General features: G+C 41.1%; 1 protein-coding gene across 1 annotated transcript in view; it reads right to left on the bottom strand.

Moving 5' to 3' along the window:
• Window positions 1-1,048: 1,048 nt before the first annotated feature.
• The window catches only part of LOC121181411 (xylosyltransferase 1-like), a 71,359-nt gene continuing 52,304 nt past the window's right edge, over window positions 1,049-20,103 (bottom strand). Inside the window, exons 9-12 of the mRNA XM_041037365.1 lie at window positions 18,702-18,967; window positions 12,092-12,290; window positions 6,616-6,949; window positions 1,049-2,970 (exon numbers count right to left, since the gene is read on the bottom strand). Of these exons, the coding sequence (XP_040893299.1) occupies window positions 2,648-2,970; window positions 6,616-6,949; window positions 12,092-12,290; window positions 18,702-18,967 (1,122 nt within the window). The 3' untranslated portion in view covers window positions 1,049-2,647. The remainder of the gene's footprint in view (window positions 2,971-6,615; window positions 6,950-12,091; window positions 12,291-18,701; window positions 18,968-20,103) is intronic.

Raw genomic sequence — 20,103 nt, 5'->3', positions numbered from 1 at the left:
CTTCCAGTGATCTAACAGTGACAGTGGAAGACAGCAAGCGTGAGAGGCAACAGCGATCGAGTTACATTAACAGAGATTATTTTATTATATTTACATAGCATTAGCTATGTAGCTAACATTTAGGTCATTTGTCCTGTAGATGTTTTAGAATTATCCGTTGTTTTTTTCAACATTTGACGCTTTTTAGTTGAGGCGCATACGAACAAAACAAAAAAACATGGTATCCTGAAAAAAGCACTAACTTTTCTCGACCAGAAGAAACGATTCAATCTGGCGCAGAGAGAGCATAACCTATCGCTATTGGACACTACCAATGGCCGCGATCAAGATTATTTGCCACCCTTGTCCCGTGCATCAGGTGTTTAATCTGGTGCATTTTCATTTCATGTCAGTAAAAACCCAAAGCTAATGTAATGATGACAATGATACAAAGAATGTTTTTAAGAAGCAACATATATCTTTAATTCATTGCTGAGTTGCCCATGCCTTCACTAACAGTCCGAAGAAAATCAGTCTGTTTAAAATGCCGACTACACATCCAGGTGTTTTTGGTCGGGTTGAAGTCATCCCTCCGGATCTCCGGAACTAAAACAAAAATACATTTAAATTAAATACTCTGGCCCACACGCTCAAGTTCTAACGTCAGCGGTCGCCATATTGTGCGAGGAGCGAATTGGCTTCAGATGAAACGTATTTCAAAGTAAGACAAATATCTGACTGTACCTCTTGTCCAAGATGTGTTGCGGTACAGTGCTACCCTCGGTGGAATCAACTCATCTCAAATGTCCAGAGATTGTCTTGATGGCAGAAAAAGTACTTCAAATGTAGCTAAGGGTTGAAAAGGTGCCATAGACCCAATCTAATAAATTATGCATTTTGCAAACAAGACACAATATAATATTCACTTGAAATTGTACATTACTGTCACAGCATGAAGATCACTACCACTATCATTCAGAAACTGACAGCAACCATAAAACACCAAAAAAAAAAAAAGAAGCACAGTTTCTCCTTCAATCCAGACGTTGTCCAATGTGTTCACCTGTGAGGAGTGTTTTCGTTCACCTTCTGTGTTTGGTGAGGTTGTTAGGCAGCTGACCTGTGACCTCACAGGTCGGGGTGGCTTTCTCTTGTGATGCACTTGGCAAACAGCCATGTAAGAAACCGAGACAAGAAGATCTATTCAGACAGGACAACACTGACTAACACACAAGTGCGGGCCATAAAAAGGTACAGTATAAGTTTGGGGTGTTGGCCTTTGTAAATAAAGGCGGCTTTCTTTACAAAAAAATATTTATCATGCTGCCAAGGCAGCGTCGCAGTTATTTAGTCACTGACTAAAAATATCAGTATTAATATAAACTTATAAATAAATAGCGACTCATGGACTCACCCCCCCTCATTCACACAATTTTTGAGACTTCTTGTATAATTATGTACAACATTAAGAATCATTGAAATGACTAGAAAAAAAAGATGATACTGAATAGAAGGATGAGAATTTTAAGGTCAGTTTGAGATAACCGTGTTTCAAGTTTGAGGCAGTTTGGTAAAAAAAAAAAAAAAAAAAAAAAGAAAAAAGAAAAAAGAAAAACAAGACAAAACAAGTCTCTCTTTGTCCTCTGCCTGTCACAACATCTGGGTTTTATTAAAGAAATCTACACTATTTCAATGTTAAGTCTAAATATACTATTGTACAATGACCACAAATGAAGCGTTTATGAATTTAGAATGCTAATATGTCTACATTTAACTTCTATTGTAGTCCAAATAGTTGTAAATATGCTGAGAAGGCCTCTGTATTTGTATTTGTCTTTCTTTCATATACACCAAATGTGACAGCAGCAGATGTCACAACAGTTTCACATCCTGATCAGGCACTGAACTGAAGGAAGTTGTGCTGCTGTTACTGATTTATTCTACTGATTTACAGACAGAGTCACTATCAGAAACTCAGAGGTTTGAAGTAATTGGCTTTAATAATGTTAAAATATTTGTTGTTCAAAGTTTCTTCATAATTGGGAGACTTGCTTTCAATGTTGCTGTATCTGAGTCATATCAAAATAATCTTTTTGACATTTTGGGTTAATCTGAACACTCAGATATCATCTCATTTTGTTTATGCTGACATAAACTTTAAGGAGGCACATTTAATTCAGTACCAGGCCACCTCCTCAAATACTGTATGTGTTACATCTAAGGCCTTATTGCAGCAGATCTTAGTCTGCCACCAGTGTCGACAATCCACACTCACATGACCGCTGTGCCCCGTGCAGGGCTTTAAAAGCTGACTTCATAATTCATTCAGCAGCAAAATAGATGCTCGAAAATTGCAACGTTTGATCACAGTAAAACTCAGCCATGAGAAGAAAAATAAATACACTGAGAAACTGAAATAGCAAAGCCAGCATAATCCCCTAAAAGGAGGAACCCCGTGGGAGGATCTGAAAATCATTCTTCTTGCTTTCTGTCCAGACACCCTCACCAACCTCCAAAAAAAATCCACTTTTTCTTTTGTTTTCTTCTTATCCAGAGACAGAGGAAGAACACTTTTCCTTTCCCCACCTGCATTAAACCCATTAAATAAATAAAAATCAGCAGTGAATCTCGTGTGCCGTGACCTCCCGTCCAGCTGGAGGCCTCGCTGCTACCTGATGCGCCCGTCTGCACGCGGTGCTCCCAGCTGGGATTTGGGGTCTGGGCTCAGAGAGCTCCAAGGGTTCTTGGAACAGGCCTGCATGACAGGACAGGCGGTAGGGCCCACGGCGCAGACGTCAGCCGCTTCCCACAGCTCACCCACCAGGCTGTCTAGCCAAAGATCGAGCTCTGGGCTGGTCAGCGCTGCATTCCTTTTGGCCTGCTCCACGTATCCCAGGCTGACAGGGATGTTGAGAACTGGGTTGAGGCCATGGAAACTCTGCTCCATATAGCTGTTCTTTGCTGGCCCGTTGTGGAGCTTCAGAGCATCCTCTGGAGGAACGTGGGAAGGAAGAAACAAAGAGCAGAGAGGAAGAGATGGATGATGTGTGAAGAGTTGATAATCAGTGGTCAGAGAGAAGGGATTGTAGAAAGGGGAAAAGAGTTGAAGGGAAAGGGAAAAAAAGAAGAAAAGGAGACACGAATGATAAAATGTCAAAGCAGTGAACTTGATTTGCTTGACTGTTGTCTGAAAAGCTTAAGCTGGATGCTAATTTGCTTGGATTGATTTTTTTTGACTGGACTCCTTAAATCCCAGTCTTTGATGTGGTATGTCAAGTCACTGCAGTGCTGACTTTTTGGAAACGGTCAGAAAATACACAGACGCGCCCTCATTCCCTCTTCCCATGACGGTCAAGCTCTGAAGGAAGACAGAAAATGTAGACACAACTTCGCCTTAAAACACCTTCTCCACCCTGAGCTCCAGTGAAGCTGTAAATTCCTCACGGCTCCTCTAACTGGGGCACTAGCCATCCCTTCTAAGCGTGGCTGTGGAACACAAACTCCCTCGCACCCAGATGTTTGCAGACATCAGCGCTTTTCATGCACTGGTGACAGAAAGATGCAGTCAGACATGAGGTGCTCCACCAGGCAAGGCGATGTTCAACTCATGCCAGCTAGCTCTGTGGTAGCAGTGTGTGTTATGAAGTCATGCATCTGTGTAGAAATGTGTTTGTGTATAGAAATGTGTAGTTAAGCGTGTGTGTGTGTGTGTATGCATATATCTGCTGCTGCCAGTGCTGGTGGATGGCCACGCCATAAAGTTTTACTGGCACTGCATGTAGGAGGGAAACGTGGTCCCAGACATGCCAGTAAATTATAGGCGGGCGGATGGAACAGCTAAGACGAAAGCACACATTACAACACACACACACACACCCACACCCACACACACACACACCCACACCCACACCCACACACACACACACAGTAAGCCTAGCACACACAAGATTATTACATTACATTATTACGCCACATAAAAGCAAAGAGGTTGATAAAGCTATTTAAGAAATCATTTTGTAGTCCTACATTGTAAAATATGAAAAATATATGGACATATATAACTCTACTTCCTGTCAGCCATTTCTTATGATGTGTTGTTTAAAGGCACAATCCCTTATCCAAATGTAAACCAAAGGGTCGTCCCAATACCCAAGGAAACGGCCTAAATCTAACTAATTAATGTTTTCTGCCGCACTTAAAGTGAGACTGCGTAACTTTTGCCAAACAGTGGCCACTGTGGGCACAAGTGGTAGTTACTGTAAGCAGTAATTTTCTGGTGAGGTACGCTGTGTTTTACTTCAGCTATGAAACAGCTGAATTGTTTTTCTGTGACATGCTAAAACATAGTGTAACTGTGGCTGGTCCTAATGTCAGTGAGCTGATGCAGTAATGTCAGTTATACAGCAACACTATATACAGAGTGCTTTTATTTACTTTTTGGTAATTTAAGTAAATTTAGCTGATAATATTTACATACTTCAGTAAGACTTTAAAGGAAGTACTTTAAACTACACTGTGGTATTTGCTATTTTTACTTAAGTCAAAGAACTGAGTATTTCTTCACCTCTACCAGCAATAAATCCCTATTTCATGAAGGTTATAATGGTCAGCTTTTAGCTTTCTAATGTTTTGTATTTCGTCCACTCCATTTACATCAATTTAATCACCAATAAAGCAACACCTTTCTAAAACTGTTCCAACAAAAGAGTATTATAGCCTTCATGAAGGGAGGACTTACTGCTGGACTGCTGCATTAGACTGCATTAGTTTTAGATAGGTGCACCTATTAAATAGGCAACTGAGTGTATCTGACACTTCTAATCTTATAACTGAGCTACAGCCCTGCAGGGAAGACAGCCGATTACAGAAAAAATGTGTTGGGGTGACATATAGTTAAATTGCTACCAGTCAAATCTCTCCAACCATATTTCAATAAGAAGCCAAAACATAATTGCGTAATGCAAATGAACCTAAACACCCGTAAACTAGTGATTAATATTTAACTCACACTGTTTCACAACAGCTAACCCCCCATCCTCCCTCCCACACACACACATACAGACACACAGACACACACACACACACACACACAGCTCCACTGAGACTCAGGTTAAAGACAAAAGCTGTAACTTTATTTGTTGTTTCTCCTCATCATTAAAACGGCTCAGGGAGATTATTAAACAGAGAAAGACGTGATTATGCCGAAGCTAGCGTCTCAACTCTCATGTGACTTTCAGAGTAAACTGGCTGCTTATGGATTAGAACAATGCGGTCTTGCCCCTTATCCATGCTGGCTGATTGATTTAATTGTGTCATTGTTTTTGGAGGGCTAAGTGCGCTGTTGTTTAACACTCTGTTTAGTATGTATGAGCAGCTCGCTGGGTTATTAGGGGTGACTTGATGACAAACAACCAGGGTCTGCAGAGGCCTAGAGGCTTGATTAGAAAGGGCATCGCTGCAAATACAAGGCTCTGTATGTGTGTGTGTCTGTGTGTGTGTGTTTTTTGCAGACACTTTGGAACACCTAAACTGGCAATTGTTATTTCACAGTGAATTTCAATGTTTCTCTGGATGCTCAATAGCATAATGTTGGTGTCAACCAAAAAAGAAAATACAGAGAATGTAAACTGGATATAGACTTTCTCTGAGTCTGTCAAACACAACCACTGTGTGTATTCAAGCTCTGCATTTTCATTTTCTACATCATGTATATAAACTACTCATCTATAACAGATAAAGGGAGAAAGTTGATGTGATTCAAAGCTAAAATGAGTCTGTCCATCATGAATATATATTACAAATAGTAGTGGCCTCCATTTTGCAATAGTGTACAACAAATACCATCCTTATAAAGCTTACAATGTTCAAATTTTTGGCTGAGATTGTGTCAGACAGATGTTGATTCAAGTCTCACTTTGTTTTGTGAGCCAAAATATTATGTTCACTAAGTGGAAGAAGACAAAGCCACTATGCTACGGTGGACAAATACTCCAGTCTTACATTCAAAATGTTGCTTAAGAAAAAGTAAACAAGTATAATCACCAAATGTACATGTACTTGTTCCCCAGAACGGTCCCTTTCATTGTGTTTTAATATTTTGAATTATTTGGATTATTATTACAAATACATTCATGTCTCAACAGCAATTTTAATGTAAGGTGGAGGTCATTTTAACTACTATATATTTATAATGATTTACAAAAATTCTGCAAAAATTCTTTTTCTGAAAATAATGTGTGCAAAAATGAGTCTCAAAAATGAGCAGCCAACTCCTCTGTGACACAGTATCAACCAAAGGGTCAATGTTTATAAGCTTCACAAAGACAGGGTTTATTGCAGGGCTGCTGTATTAAATTGCGCTGTGCAGGTCTATGTGTGCAGCACGGGGCTTCCACCAAACTTAGATGTGTAATGAAATATTTGTCATTTAGAGTAACACCTCAGGTACTTGTTAGATGAATGATTATCTGTTGTTAAGGAACAGCACAGCAGTGCAATAAGTCTACCAAAGGCTATTTGTACAAATGACACAATCAATAGTCATTTTGTGTTATGCTAAAGATGAAACAAATGGCAGTTGCTCGTTACAAATAAGCCTCATGACAACCACAGAAGCGATTCAAATCTCTTTCTTACCTTGTCTTATGGGCTGGTGTTTGTTGTACGACAGAGGGGCAATAAGGAAGTTCATCTCAGCCACAGGACTCCAGTGGTGCAGGATGCGGACGCTCCACACTCCCGGTCGCAGAGGCTGGTTCAGAGGCGGGCGGTAGTGGGTGAATTCGGCGCTGGCATCGATCAGAATGTCATAGGTGGCTGCGATGACGTTGGTGGGGTCGATCCACACGACTGTGACAGTGACGTTAGGCCCCTTACTCCACTTCTGCATGCCCACTGTCTCGTCCATGGGGCCCATTAAGCCGCCAAAGTTTCTGAACATACGTTCTTTGGCGTCCCACTCTGTGCCGATCTGACAGTGGAGAGAAAGTGCAGGGACGGAAAGAGTGAATGACAGAATGGGGTGAGAACAGAGATAAGGAGAGAAACAACAGCAAAAAGCACCAGAGAAGAGCATAAATAAATTCATCCTGCTATTGCACATAGTGTACAGCTATCATAAATAAGTAACACACTCTGTTCATGCACCACTATTTGACCATACTATTAAGATAACCAGTATCTACACTGTATTATCATGGGAAACAATCTTTGTCATGCATTTTTCATCAATCAGCATCACACTCCAGCCCGGCCCTCCACGAAGGCGTTATATAATGTTAGAATATGCAGAAGCTGACAAGCCTGATTGTTTTGTCCTGCACATTTGAGTCGATCTGTCCACAGTTACTTCTATATCTTTAAGAAGGAAAGTGAGAGGCCAGGATTTGGAAGCTGTATGACTAGGCCCCAACCATATCCCAGAGAGGTGAAGACCAAATGCAGCCCTGTTTGTTCTCTGAACATATTTCAGTACAATAGAAAGAGGCAGGAAGGCAAAGAAACCAGTATCCACTGTGAACAGAATTTGTCCAAGACAGAAACTACAGTGGAGAAGATTACAACCTGACATCAGTGGAAAAAAAAAAACAAGAAGACAGTGATTATATTCGACCACAGCCTTTTTGACAGAAAAAAACAAAACAAAACAAAACGGAGCAAAGGCAGGAAACCATAAAAATGAGGTTTCAAAGCTTCCACAAAGACAGAAAATGCTGCATTCTCTGTGACAATTTTGAGATAAATAAACAGAATGTAAAAATGTAACAGATAATACCGAAGTCAAATATATCTTTGGCGAGTTATGAGACATACAGTACATTGCCTCTGGTTGCACAGCGTGGAACTAGCCTTCAGCCTGTAAAACACTGAAGGACTGCCAGTGCAACGATGAGCCAAATTAAGATTGTTACATCTTGTAATCTTACATAATTGACATTTAGTGTACACAAGTTTGCTGGTTTGTTTGACTGAACTGAGAATTACAGGTTATGTCTTCTGACAACAGAAGACTGATTCTATCCCTCAAAAAAAAAAAAAACAGAGAGTATGTATTACAATGTACAATTGCTTTTAATGTCTTCATAGCGGTCAAGACTGTAACTGAAGAGGTGTGATGTGTGTTGGATTACATAGATTGCAAAACCGGGTGGTATACAAAATGAGAGACATGGAGCTATCGAGATTGATGATGGAGACAGGGTGATAGAGAGGAAGGCCACACACACACACATGCACACACATACACATACACACATATGCACTGACAGTGAAAGATGTCTGGGCTGTTGGAAGAAATGTGAGAGGGATGGCGGCCTTAGGAAGCGCTCATCCTTACAATGGTAGCTGATTAACACAGCCTCACCCTGCTGGACAATCAATGGCTGACTGGAACTGACTCTGCACTGCATCCTTTGAGAATTGAGATTGCGATGAACAGTATAAATAGACACAACTTGCATAAGTGAGACGCACAGAGAAAGAATGTGTGTGTGTGTCTTGGCTATCCGTAAAAGACACCTCACTTTCATCTCAATTATTGGACTGACCTCTGCCATTTCTGCCCCTTGGACCTTGTTTCTTTTCTCTTTAAATGACTAATCAACTCTCTTGTCTGGCACCTCTGTAGCTCATTACTTTATTCAAGGCTGACTCGCTGGCACACATTACACCCCCAATTGATTGGCAGTACTCTCATTCTAAGCACCAGAAAGAAATGAAGGGGGTATTGACAGAGGAATCTCACTATAATCCACTGGGAGTCAGCCTGCAGACAGCCGACTAAAGTTAGAGTTGTGAGAGGGAGATTCTGACGATGTTCACAGGCTGCGGGTAGGAGGGGACCCCCGGAGACTTGATTCTTGTTCTTGCCTGTAGTTTACTCCGCAACAAGCACCAAGTAGGCGCAACATTAATTATACACAACTGGTGCGGCAGCCCAAGTTCCACTTTTTCGAACAGATTCAGGCCAGACGAGTGGGCAGCTTCCGAAGGCTCATCTCTCTGCACAAACACACACATAGGGTATGTACACACGGGTTAATAAGGTGCACATGCAGCTTGTTGCCTGACTGTTTGCCTCATGACCAAAGCTCAATCAAGCCCCTGGTCACTACAGATACACTGAGCAGAATAATGTAATTCCTGCCAGAAAAGATAAAAATACGTGCCACTTTACATTGACCTATTGTATTGCTATGCAGAGAGTTTGTGGCCCTTATGCCCACACAAAGACAGTAACACAGCATTGTTTTCACACCGGCTAAAAGTTTGCTGGAACATTTTCACTGCATTCATAAAGTTTAACCCTTTAAACACTGCATCTATTCTTTTCTGTCATCAAGGTATCTCTCTCTGGCTGATTAAATTCAAGGTATATCTACAGGTAACAAAGGAAGCCAAGAGTAGCAAGACATTCTTTCTTCCAGTATGAAAGTGGGTCAAACAGAGATTAACTTGTGGCCCATTTCAGCCTCAGCCTATAGCTTACGATGACCTCTACACACAACCTGTCCCTTACTGCTTCTACCCAGTAAGCTTTGGCTTAAGACCAATACCCAATCAAGCCTTACGGCCGCTCACCAAGTCAGAGGCTTATGACCTTCTTTTGCTTACAGCTATACTTAGAAGAACATGCTTTTGTGGAACTAATGCTGATCCAGCAGCCTCATCTTGACCTCTACCCTCCTTTTTTTCCAGTTTCCCCCATTTTCTGTATGGTCCTGGCACTCACTCAGTTTACTCACACTTTCCACTCACTTAAACTAATTATTCAGATTTTCCGTTCATCACCACCAATTACTAACAGCCATTGTTAATTTCAGCAGATTTAACCCTCATTTATCCTTTGCTGTTGATCTGACATCCACAAGAAGAAGGTCGTACATCATTTCACTCTTATTATTTCTCTCCACATACGCCTCATCATTCATGTCTTTCACCCTTATTACTGTTTCATCCCCTGCTCGAATCCCTCAACTCTGACTTAATAGAAAACATAAAATGCTCCCATCTCATAATCCACCTTTTTCCATTTCTTCCTTCTGACCCTGTAACCCCGCAAACCTTTTTTCCACGTCACCGGCTTGCTGGCGCCCACAGTCTGACACCTCCATTAAATAAGACAGGTCAACTTGATCAGGCAGTGGCATGGACAGTCCCAGTCTGCATCTGGCCCTGCTTAAAACCACAGGGCACGAATGCCCCTCGAAGCTCTGTTCAGAGGCTTATTAGTGGCACTTTTTGTGAGAGGTAATCAAACACAGGTGTTCACCAGAAGCATCAGAGGACTCCCCTGGGGCAACGTTTATACCACTGAGGGACCATGGGTAAGATGGATGGATGCTTGCTAATAAAGATACACTGAGAAGCAATGGAGGAAGGAAGGGATGGTTGGTGGAGAGCAGAGTGCAAGAACATTTTGTGTTAAAAAGATGAAGAAACCATGTAATAAAAAGTGCAACCTAAGAGTTGTGTGATGCATCAAAACAGACATCAATAAACAGGTTGACAAATACAGTATATGGTTTGGGAAATACATTTAGTTGGTTTGTGAAGATTAAACTCACTTTAATATCTGTATGATAAATATGAAGATAGCATCAGTAGCCAGTTAGCTTAGCTTCACTTAAAGACTAGAAACAGGGAAAAACAGCTGGCATGTTACCTGCCACACGCGTTAACATGGTAAATCTTGTTTGTTCACTCAGTAAAAAATGTAGATTTTTTTTTTAGCTTTTCATTTGTGAAGTTGTTGTATTGAATTAGATTATATCATCATGTGTTGCCATGGTTGTCACCCCACTGTATTTCCTCTACCCCAATATGATTGTGTATATACATCGTGGAAGAGCGAGGCCTAAACCATCACTCAAAGTCGGTCATTCTACTGTATAAGATTTATCCAACGCAGTGTAATATACCTCTCAATGTCAAATTTGACTTGAGGTGAAATACTAATTTTAACTGTGTGGGCTGTAAGTGGTCTAACACTAAATCATGTAGTAAAAAGGCCTATAAAGGTAGCTGGGAGGCAGCAGTAGTGGAGTGAAAAGAAAGACATATCTGTCTTCGTTTATATCTAAAGGAGGACAGTGAACACATTGTTAAGCGAACCATATGGTTTATCTACCAAACTCCAGCATATAGCTTTAGTATAATGGGTCGTGTCATACAGAGCTACGGCAGCTACGCTGTGCTGTCTTATTTAAGCTCTTTCTGCTCTCGTTCTGAATGACAGATGGACAGACTGACTGACAGCCATTGCACAGTGCCAGACAGTGAATGCTTTCTTGGGCTGAGCATCCAGATAAAAACCACAGCTCACATCACTTCTCTGTCACTCACAGTTTCATAGGCTAGACACACAAACAGGGCTTAGTAAGAGGGAGCTGAATGGCAACTGGGCATCTGGATGCCTTTTAGTTCACCCTGAGACAGCTGGAAAAGGTCAAACAGGGTTAAGGTGTGTGTGACTGTGGTCCACAGGCACAAACAAAGCAAACAAATTCATTCACAAATTTGTTGACATTTCTGCCTGCTACAGAGCCGTGCATGATAAACCAGAGAAAAAGGTCAATTTACATTCACTCAGTTAATTTTGTCCTTTTTAAAAAGACGCTCTCAGGCTGTCACATCACAGCCGAGCGGCTGTATCCTAAACAAGCATTGTGGTAAACAGAAACACAGATTAACATAACAAGACAATCAAGGGAAGCATTCCACTGTGAAGGTGAGAAGACGTTCTATTAGGAAACAACAAATGAGCAGCACATGAAGCGCTCAACCCTATAAACTTAGATGAATTCAATCAATTTACATTTTACAAGGCCATTACAGGCACCAGTTTAAATGTGTGGAGATGAGGCACTATGAGTCTTGGCAAGGTCGCCATAGCAATGAATATAAGGTCACCATGGCAAAGAGCTGTATATCTCACCTCTAATTATATGCTGAATAGCTGTGTTTTTCCTGTGTGGTGCTTAGGGTTTTAATGAAACTCATTTCCTGACACTGGCAACCTCTGACTGATTGTTTTGTGACTCATGCCAAACAAGTGACTTAAATGTAAATTAAAAATAAATGCTAAGCCACGCGAGCCAATGTGCTGACTCACCTCTGCGAACTGCAACCTGCTGAATGTGCTGGTGGGAGGGGTGGTTATCCTGAAGTTCTTCTTGGGTGCCACCCAGGTCTCCATAGTCTCCAGCTTGCTAGTGGCCAGATTGGTGGCATGGTGCTTGACCAGGTAGCCCTGGAACTGGTCTGACTGGAAGTAGACATGCACTGACACTGGGTGGCCCATGGGGAAGTACCTGGCAGAGCATCGAGAGAGTGAGAATCCATTAGCAAACCTGATAGCTGCTGACCTACCTGCAGTGCCGCTTTTCAGGGCCAAACGTGTAAGAGGAGAAGAATATCTAGATTCATCTGGATACTGTCTAGAGGGCACCGGCATTGGACATGCTAATGTGGCTGGATGCTAATGTATGCCTGCAGTGAAGGTTGTGGGGAGTCAATGTGCTCTGTGAGTGTGTGACATGCTGGACATTAATTCAATGACCTTTAACAGAAAACCAATTGGTTTAAGACATGTGTTGACCATGCTGATGATTCCCATTAAGCGTTGCTTGTTGTACACCCACGCTTGTATGGAAACATTTTTATTTTTATGTTTGTACATGACTATCACAGCAGATCAAATATAAGTAATGGGCTGGTGAACTCTTAATTAAAGCGCAATACCTTTGAAATCTTCTAAGCAAGTAAATAACAAACTTCTTCCATGCTAATTATTGCTTTACGACGTGTTGGTTGCTACAACATGTGCTCTGGCTCTGAAGTGGAAGGAATGGTTAAAGAAGACACGTGACAGTTGAGAAAATTACAGAATAGTCATGGGCTGTATTGGCAGCAGATAGAGATTAGTCAGAGCTCGAAACACACACACACACACACACACACACACACACACACACACACACACACACACACACACACACACACACACACACACACACGCCAACTAAACACATTACAAGTCTGCTGAACAAAGTTGAACTGGGTCATCCAGTCAGCTGAAGGTCTTGCCCCTCTGATTAGTCTGTTGTTTGTTTGTGTGTCGCTTCGTACGTGGCAGAGGGCCGGCCCTCGGGGCAGCCAGCCCGAGTGACTTCTGGAAAAACAAAAAAGGGGCCAGGGTGGGCACTGCTGGGGAACACTCCACAGCTGCTCTCTGCACACTCCTTCTCGCCTAGATTTCTCATCCTTCGTCTCTTCTGCTTCCTTAAACTCATCTTTATTCCTCCTCTTTTACATGTGCCAGGCTGCACGTGCTGTCTCTCACACGCACACGCACACACACACACGCACACGCACACACACACAAATATGTCCTTGTTTTACTATATTTGTGGCGACCCTAACTTTAACCATTGCAACTGAATACCTAAACCCAACACTTACTCTAACCCTGACTTAACCTTATTCTAACTTGAACCCTAAAGCCAAGTCTTAGCCTTTAAACGGCCATTTAAACTTGTGAGTTATTTTGGTCCCCACAAAGCTGTTGGACCGGGGACCCAAATACAGTGGGCCCCCGGTTTTTGGACCCCACAAATATAGTAAAACAAGCCAACACACGCACACATTAACACACACATACACACTGTCTCCCCCTGCTCCCCAGTGCCCATGGCCTCATCAGTATTCTACTAAAAGACCAGGAGTCAACCCGTCCCAGTAAATGCTACCCTGACAAGCAGAACAGCAAATATTTACACCCACAAGGATAGCAGTGCACACTCCATCCTATCCTGCTCCCCTTTCCTGTCTTTCTCCCTTTTTTCCTCCTCTTTATTCTCCCATCTGCCTTTTCCTCTTTGCTCCTCTCCTCCCCTCTCCTTCTTTCATCCTGCTTTCTGTCCTCGTTCTCTCGGCTCTCATTTCCCCTTGCTCTGTCTTTCCCAAAAGAGATGTGGTGTGGATGCCAGCGTGCGAGGTAGTGAGAAGGGGCTGGGGCGTAGCCTGCACAGAAGCTCTATTCAGGTTTTTTACCCCACAGTCAAGACACAGCGGGTTTCTAAAAGAGCCAAATCCCTCTCTGTGGCCTTTTCCTCTCTTTTGCTCTGGTCTCACACTGAGGCTGACCCATCCATCTGTTGGTAGCACATCTAAATTCTACACTCAAGCAAAATACACTCAGTTGTTAGTTTTTTAGGAACAACTAGCTAAAACTAATATGTCTAATACACCAGTCTTCCAATAAATCATGAATATTCTTCATGAATATTCTGTTTTTATCTAAACTGTATTAAAGTGTTGATTCAATGATCTTTTTGGAGGCTGCAGTTTGTGATGCTGGAAATAACGCATGAGAACAGGACTTCATGCGGACATACGTTGCCAAATAAGGACTCATCTGTTGTGACTTGCTTCACTCTTGAAGGCAAAACACTTGATTGGTTTTAATTACTTGGCTTCATCAGTAAAATTCCAGATCAATAAAACATAAAAAAAGCAAGCTCCAGGCAGGCCTTGTGTAGTCACGCCACACACATTGTGTGCTTAATTATTAGCCCTATAAACCAGAGTGTGGCTGAATTAAGAGAAAATCACCAGGCTCCCTTTAGTCTTTTATTTCTGCTTTTTGTTCAGCCTAATCTGAACAAGGTCTCACTGCAGCTGTGTGACTCACTGTAGCTCATATACTTCATAAACTAGAATCATATACTTGCCTTGCACATTGAAGATTATCAGTATTGCATTTATGTCTATATATAACACAGATAATAAGATAAATAGTGTATTATTGATGGCAGTGATCAGTTTATGACAGAACACATGATAGACCAGGAAGGACTGGTATGGCTGTCTCACAGTGTCTTAAAATATGAAGTTCTATTATATTACTGTTATTTAGAGTAGACTACAATATTATTATTATATATGACAGCACAACACACTGTATATAGCCCAACATAACACAGACCTCATAGAAACATTATCTAATCATAAAGTTACTTTGGATGCCATTACCTTGGCCTCCAGTTCTACTGTAAAGAACCTCTGGGTCATTTTTGACCGGGATGTCCTTTGCCTCACACATAAAACGAGTCCTTAGGACAGCTTTCTTCTACCTGTGCAATGCTGTGAAAATTAGAAACATTCTGTCTCAAAAGCATGCCGAAAAACTAGTCCATGCATTTTTTTTTTTTTACCTCTAGAGTGGACTAATAACTCCTTATAATCAGGATGTCCCAGTAAAAAGCCTCAAAATGCTGCAGTGCTAGTACTGACAGGAACTACGAAAAGAGATCACATTTCTCCCTTATCAGCTTCTCCGCGGTGGCTCGCTGTAAAATCCAGAAGAGAATTCAAAATCCTTCTTCTTACGTACAAAGCCCTTAATGACTAAGCTCCATCATATCTTAAAGAGCTCATAGTACCCCATTATCCCAGTAGAACACTTTGCTCTCAAAATGCAGGCTTACTTTTGCTTCCTAAAGTTTGGCAGTGGGAGGCAGAGCCTCCAGCTGTCAGGTTCCTTCTTCTGTGGAACCAGCTCCCAGTTTGGGTTCAGGAGGCAGACACACTCTATACATTCAAGATTAGGCTTAAAACTTTCCTCTCTGATAAAGGTTATAGTTTGAACTGGCTCAGGTGAGCCCTGAACCATCCCCTGATTATGCTGCTATATGCCGAGCCTAGTGGGGGAACTCCCGTGATGCAGTGATTATTATTATTATTAGTATTATTATTATTATTAGTATTATTATTATTATTAGTATTAGTATTAGTATTAGTAGTAGTAGTAGTAGTAGTAGTAGTATTATTGGTGTTGTTGTGAACAATGATAATGAGAACCACTTAATAATAGCAATTAGTGCCATTATCATTGCTGCTGTCACTGCTGATGTTATTATTAATACCACTATAATATATTGTAAAGTGCCTCGAGATAATGATATGATATATATGATTTGCTGATGCATAATTAAAATTGACTTGAACTGAAATGAATGTCGGGTTAACCCCAGGTTGGGCCTCCCATGTGTTATCATTACATTCAAGCTTTTCTGAAAAATGAATACCTGGCAATGACAATGACAAGGTCATTTAACTGTTTTTATTGCTGTCTTGACAGCATTTCAAGAATTCCCAAAGAGTTTGAATTTAAAATAAATAAATAAATAATGTAACTTGTTTGGGTCAGAATATGAAAGAACACTAATATTTACCAATATAACCAATATAGAATTAATATTTATCTTTGGATCAGCAAAAAGAGGTGCAGTGCCAGTGAATGGTTTAAAAATATTTGCCTGTTATTTATTGTGCATTTTTCGTGTTATTGAGCAGCAAACTGAATACTTTTTAGATCCCGATGCTTAGAAGAGTCTATTGTGGAAATACCTTCAGAACAGCGATAAGTGAGGTTAAACAACCTTGTGGGTTTTTCAAAGATCAAGAGGTAATTATAGTTTGGAAAATCAGGCACAGCTGTATAATTCAAATCTAATGGTAATCAAGGCAGCAACAAATGATTTTTAATTATTTTTTGATTAATTGATTCATTGTTTTGTCTTTAAAATGCCAGAAATTAGCGAAAAAATGCCTGTTATAATTTCCCACAGGCCTGTCTTGGATGTCTTGTTTTGTCTGACCAAAAAAATCCAAATATCCAAAATATTCAGTTTGCTCTCATGTGTGACAAAGAAAAACATCAACTCCTCATATCTGAGGAGTATGACACAGCAAATATTTTATATTTTTGTTTAACAAATGAAAATCAAAATAGTTGCCAATCAATTTTCTATCAGATCTTTCAGATTGTTGTACCTTTACTTTTAATACAAGAGAGGCACAAACTGGAAGATAATGTTGGAAATATATGTTGCAGGCTAATGTAAAAAAAAAAAGTCCTAGCTCTTTGTACCATTAAGCAATATCTGCTTTCCACATGCTGTTATACAGTTGTATCCATCTTTTCAGGAACTCTGAATTGAATTAGCTCCACCCCAAATAAAATGCAAAGAAAGAATTTGGACTCAGCTGAATTAAACACTATTAATGCATTTTCAAAGGGAAACACTGAAATGCATGAGAGGTGCCAGCATTCACACACCTCACAGATTTTATCGTGACTTGCACTTTGTGTATGAGGACTTCAGACTCGACCCGCGAGGCTTAATACAACTCACAAGCATCAGTCTCTGTATGTGTTAAAAGGAAGCAGTACACACACACACACACACACACAGCAACACACAGACACATTAAAAGGATCACCCTTGAGTTACCTGCATAAACACTCACACATACAACATTTACACTACATTCACAGTCATGCACATGCACACATTTACAGTAGTTCTCTCTGTTTCCTTGCTTTGTGACCTCTGGCTTCTCAGCCATTTAACTTTGTTACATGTAAACGTTAAAAGACTGGGTTTGCTTGTTTGCCCTAAGGAAATGCTTTTTCTCAGAAGCTCATTTCCTGGCAATGACTGAGACTTTCTGTCTCTTAAGTATGCAAATACACACACATTCACACATGCACACATGTATGTAACCTCTGCTCTGTTCCTGCTCTCTCTTTTAACAGATGCAGTGCATGAGTGGAAACAGCTGTAGCAGATAGATGGATTTGAGGTTTGACAGATGGTAACATGCTTCCTTTCACTACTTGGCTTTACCCGCAGGACTTTACCAAACGCCCACCACAATGCAGAATATTTTGTGGGGGGGGCGCAGGGGGGATCGGAACACACAGTGCGTCTTCTTATATTGTTAAAACAACTGTTTTCCTTTTGTCCATCTTTTGTTCTACTTAAATGGTGTTATCCTTTCTCATGTGGGCAAAAAAGAACATTGTAATGTTTGTTGTTGTCATTAAGATGAACATAAAGATACCATCTTAATGTTTTTTTTCTTTGCTATTTTAGGTGTTGTGTTTGTTTGCTTTTTCTTTTGTTTTGAGTTAAGAGGCTTTTTATGAGACACATGGAGCTTTCTGTCACACAAATTAGCAATTTACACCTCTGCTTTCTGTTCTGAATCAGGATATTTAATTTGGCACTGTTTTTCAAATCACTTTACATCTAGGTTTCATTGCCGTGCAAATAAACTAAACGAAATCTAACCTAAAATGCTCCTACACCAGATGCTACTGAAAACATATGCTGTTGAAATCTTTGCTGAAGTACATCATACTGAAATGTTCCGTTTGGCGATTAAATATGAAAGCACAGTGTGGTTTTCCCTTTCCATTTTAACCACATATGTTAACATCACTCTGGAATTCATACATTTCCCCTAATAACAGGCTGGCCTGGAGGGAAGGCTTTCAATTCTATGACCTATATAGACTATTATCTCGGGGATAAATTGACAGAGTTCGATATTGTGTTACACAATGAACAGTGTTACCCAGAGTTCTCAGCTGCTGATTGGAACTATTCACTGTTATCCTCTTTTCATGACATGTGATCCCAGACGGAGACATCAACAGAGACACAAAAGCTTTTTATATATGTTGTGGTTTCTCATGCTAACATGGGTGTGGGTGGCTTTTGAGACTATAATCAACTGTAGTGCACCTGTGGATGTAGGTGCAGGTGTGTGATGATGCTGCGATGATGGCGTGCGTGTGTGTGAATGCAGAATAGAACAAAAAAGTAAGACGTATTTGCATAGCTGAATCTGCATGTATTTACAAAACAAACCTGCAGCTGTGATCCTTTGGGTTTCCCTGCAGTGAGGCGGCGGCCCTGGCCAGGCCCAGACGTGAGAAGGAGTGGTAGTACGTGAGTTGCGTGTCTGACAGGCTGGCCACGCCATCTGGCTCGTCGTACACGTTCTCCCAGTATGAGTTTAGCGCCGGCGTTCCCTGGGGAAACGATCCAAACAGGTAGGCGTCCAGCTGGTTCACTATCTCCTGGTTCACGCTGGCTTCAAACTTCCTGGCAAAGAAGGTGGGTCGCACTGTTTGCTGCAGAGGGAACGGGAAGGAAGGAGGGCGGGAGGGGAACATAACAGCAAAGCAGGGAGGGATGAGATAAAGAGAAGAAAAAAGGAGAAGATTAAGACATGGTGGTGTGCCAGGATGGCAGGGGAACAAATGCGATGTGTGAGATGTGTGTGGAAGTGACGTGTGGGCAGAGAAGAGAGAATGTGGAGATAGAGGGTAGAGTAGAGGTGGTAGAAGGCAGCAGATAAAAAAGAGGTAAATCTTTACTCAGTGGAGTTGTGAATGAATTATTATACACATTAAATCAAAATTACTCTCTCTTCAGTCTCTCTCTCGTTCTTTTACTTGCAGAACAAATGATCCATACAGTGCGGTCCAAAAATCTTTCCCTTTGAAGTGAATGGGAACATGGTCTCAGACTTTTGGACCCCACTGTATGGACTAGGTCTATGTCAGAGGTTCCCAACCTGGGAGTCAGGACACCCACAAGGTGTCGCACACAGAGTACTCCACTGATTTAGCATTGCACTTGTGTATCATTGTTGGATTCAAGATGGACAGTTTAAAGAAAACTGGATCAAAAGGCAACAGAATCAGAGATATCATCTGTTTTATTTCAAGCATTCCTCTTCTTTCTCAAAACCTGGCGCCTACATTACCCAGAATGCACGACCTTCTACAGCTCTGTTGGAGAGTCAAGTGTGTTTCGGTGCTAGGAGCAGCTGGATTCTCTTTTTCTCACTCCTTTTCTTAAGCAGCTTTCCTTTTCAGACTTTCCTCAAATATTTGCATTTTTTTTTATTTTTTAATTTACTGGATGAACGTGCTTCTTCAGGGCTCTGAAAATTATTCGAATAAAATATGGGATAGTAAAAAAGAAACGATCCAACATGGTTGACAAATGCAATTTGTGTCACAAGTAAACAGTGCTTTGTTTTAGGGTTTCACAAGCCCTACAGTTTGGCAACCAGTGCTCACCGTGGTTCCCATGAGTCAATTAAATGTTACTGAAGTGAGTCAATAACTCACTATACTATCTGAATGAATAAGGAGTCTGTATCAGACAGCTTGATCACAGGAATTATAGTCAATGTTAGTGGCCAAAGGTGCTTGACGAAGGACGGTGCGGAGAAGATGCCTTACATCAGCGGCTGTAT

Source organism: Toxotes jaculatrix, chromosome 4, assembly GCF_017976425.1.
Source record: "Toxotes jaculatrix isolate fToxJac2 chromosome 4, fToxJac2.pri, whole genome shotgun sequence".
In the NCBI taxonomy this organism is placed as follows: Eukaryota; Metazoa; Chordata; class Actinopteri; family Toxotidae; genus Toxotes; species Toxotes jaculatrix.
This window is presented reverse-complemented; position numbering and strand designations above follow the sequence as displayed.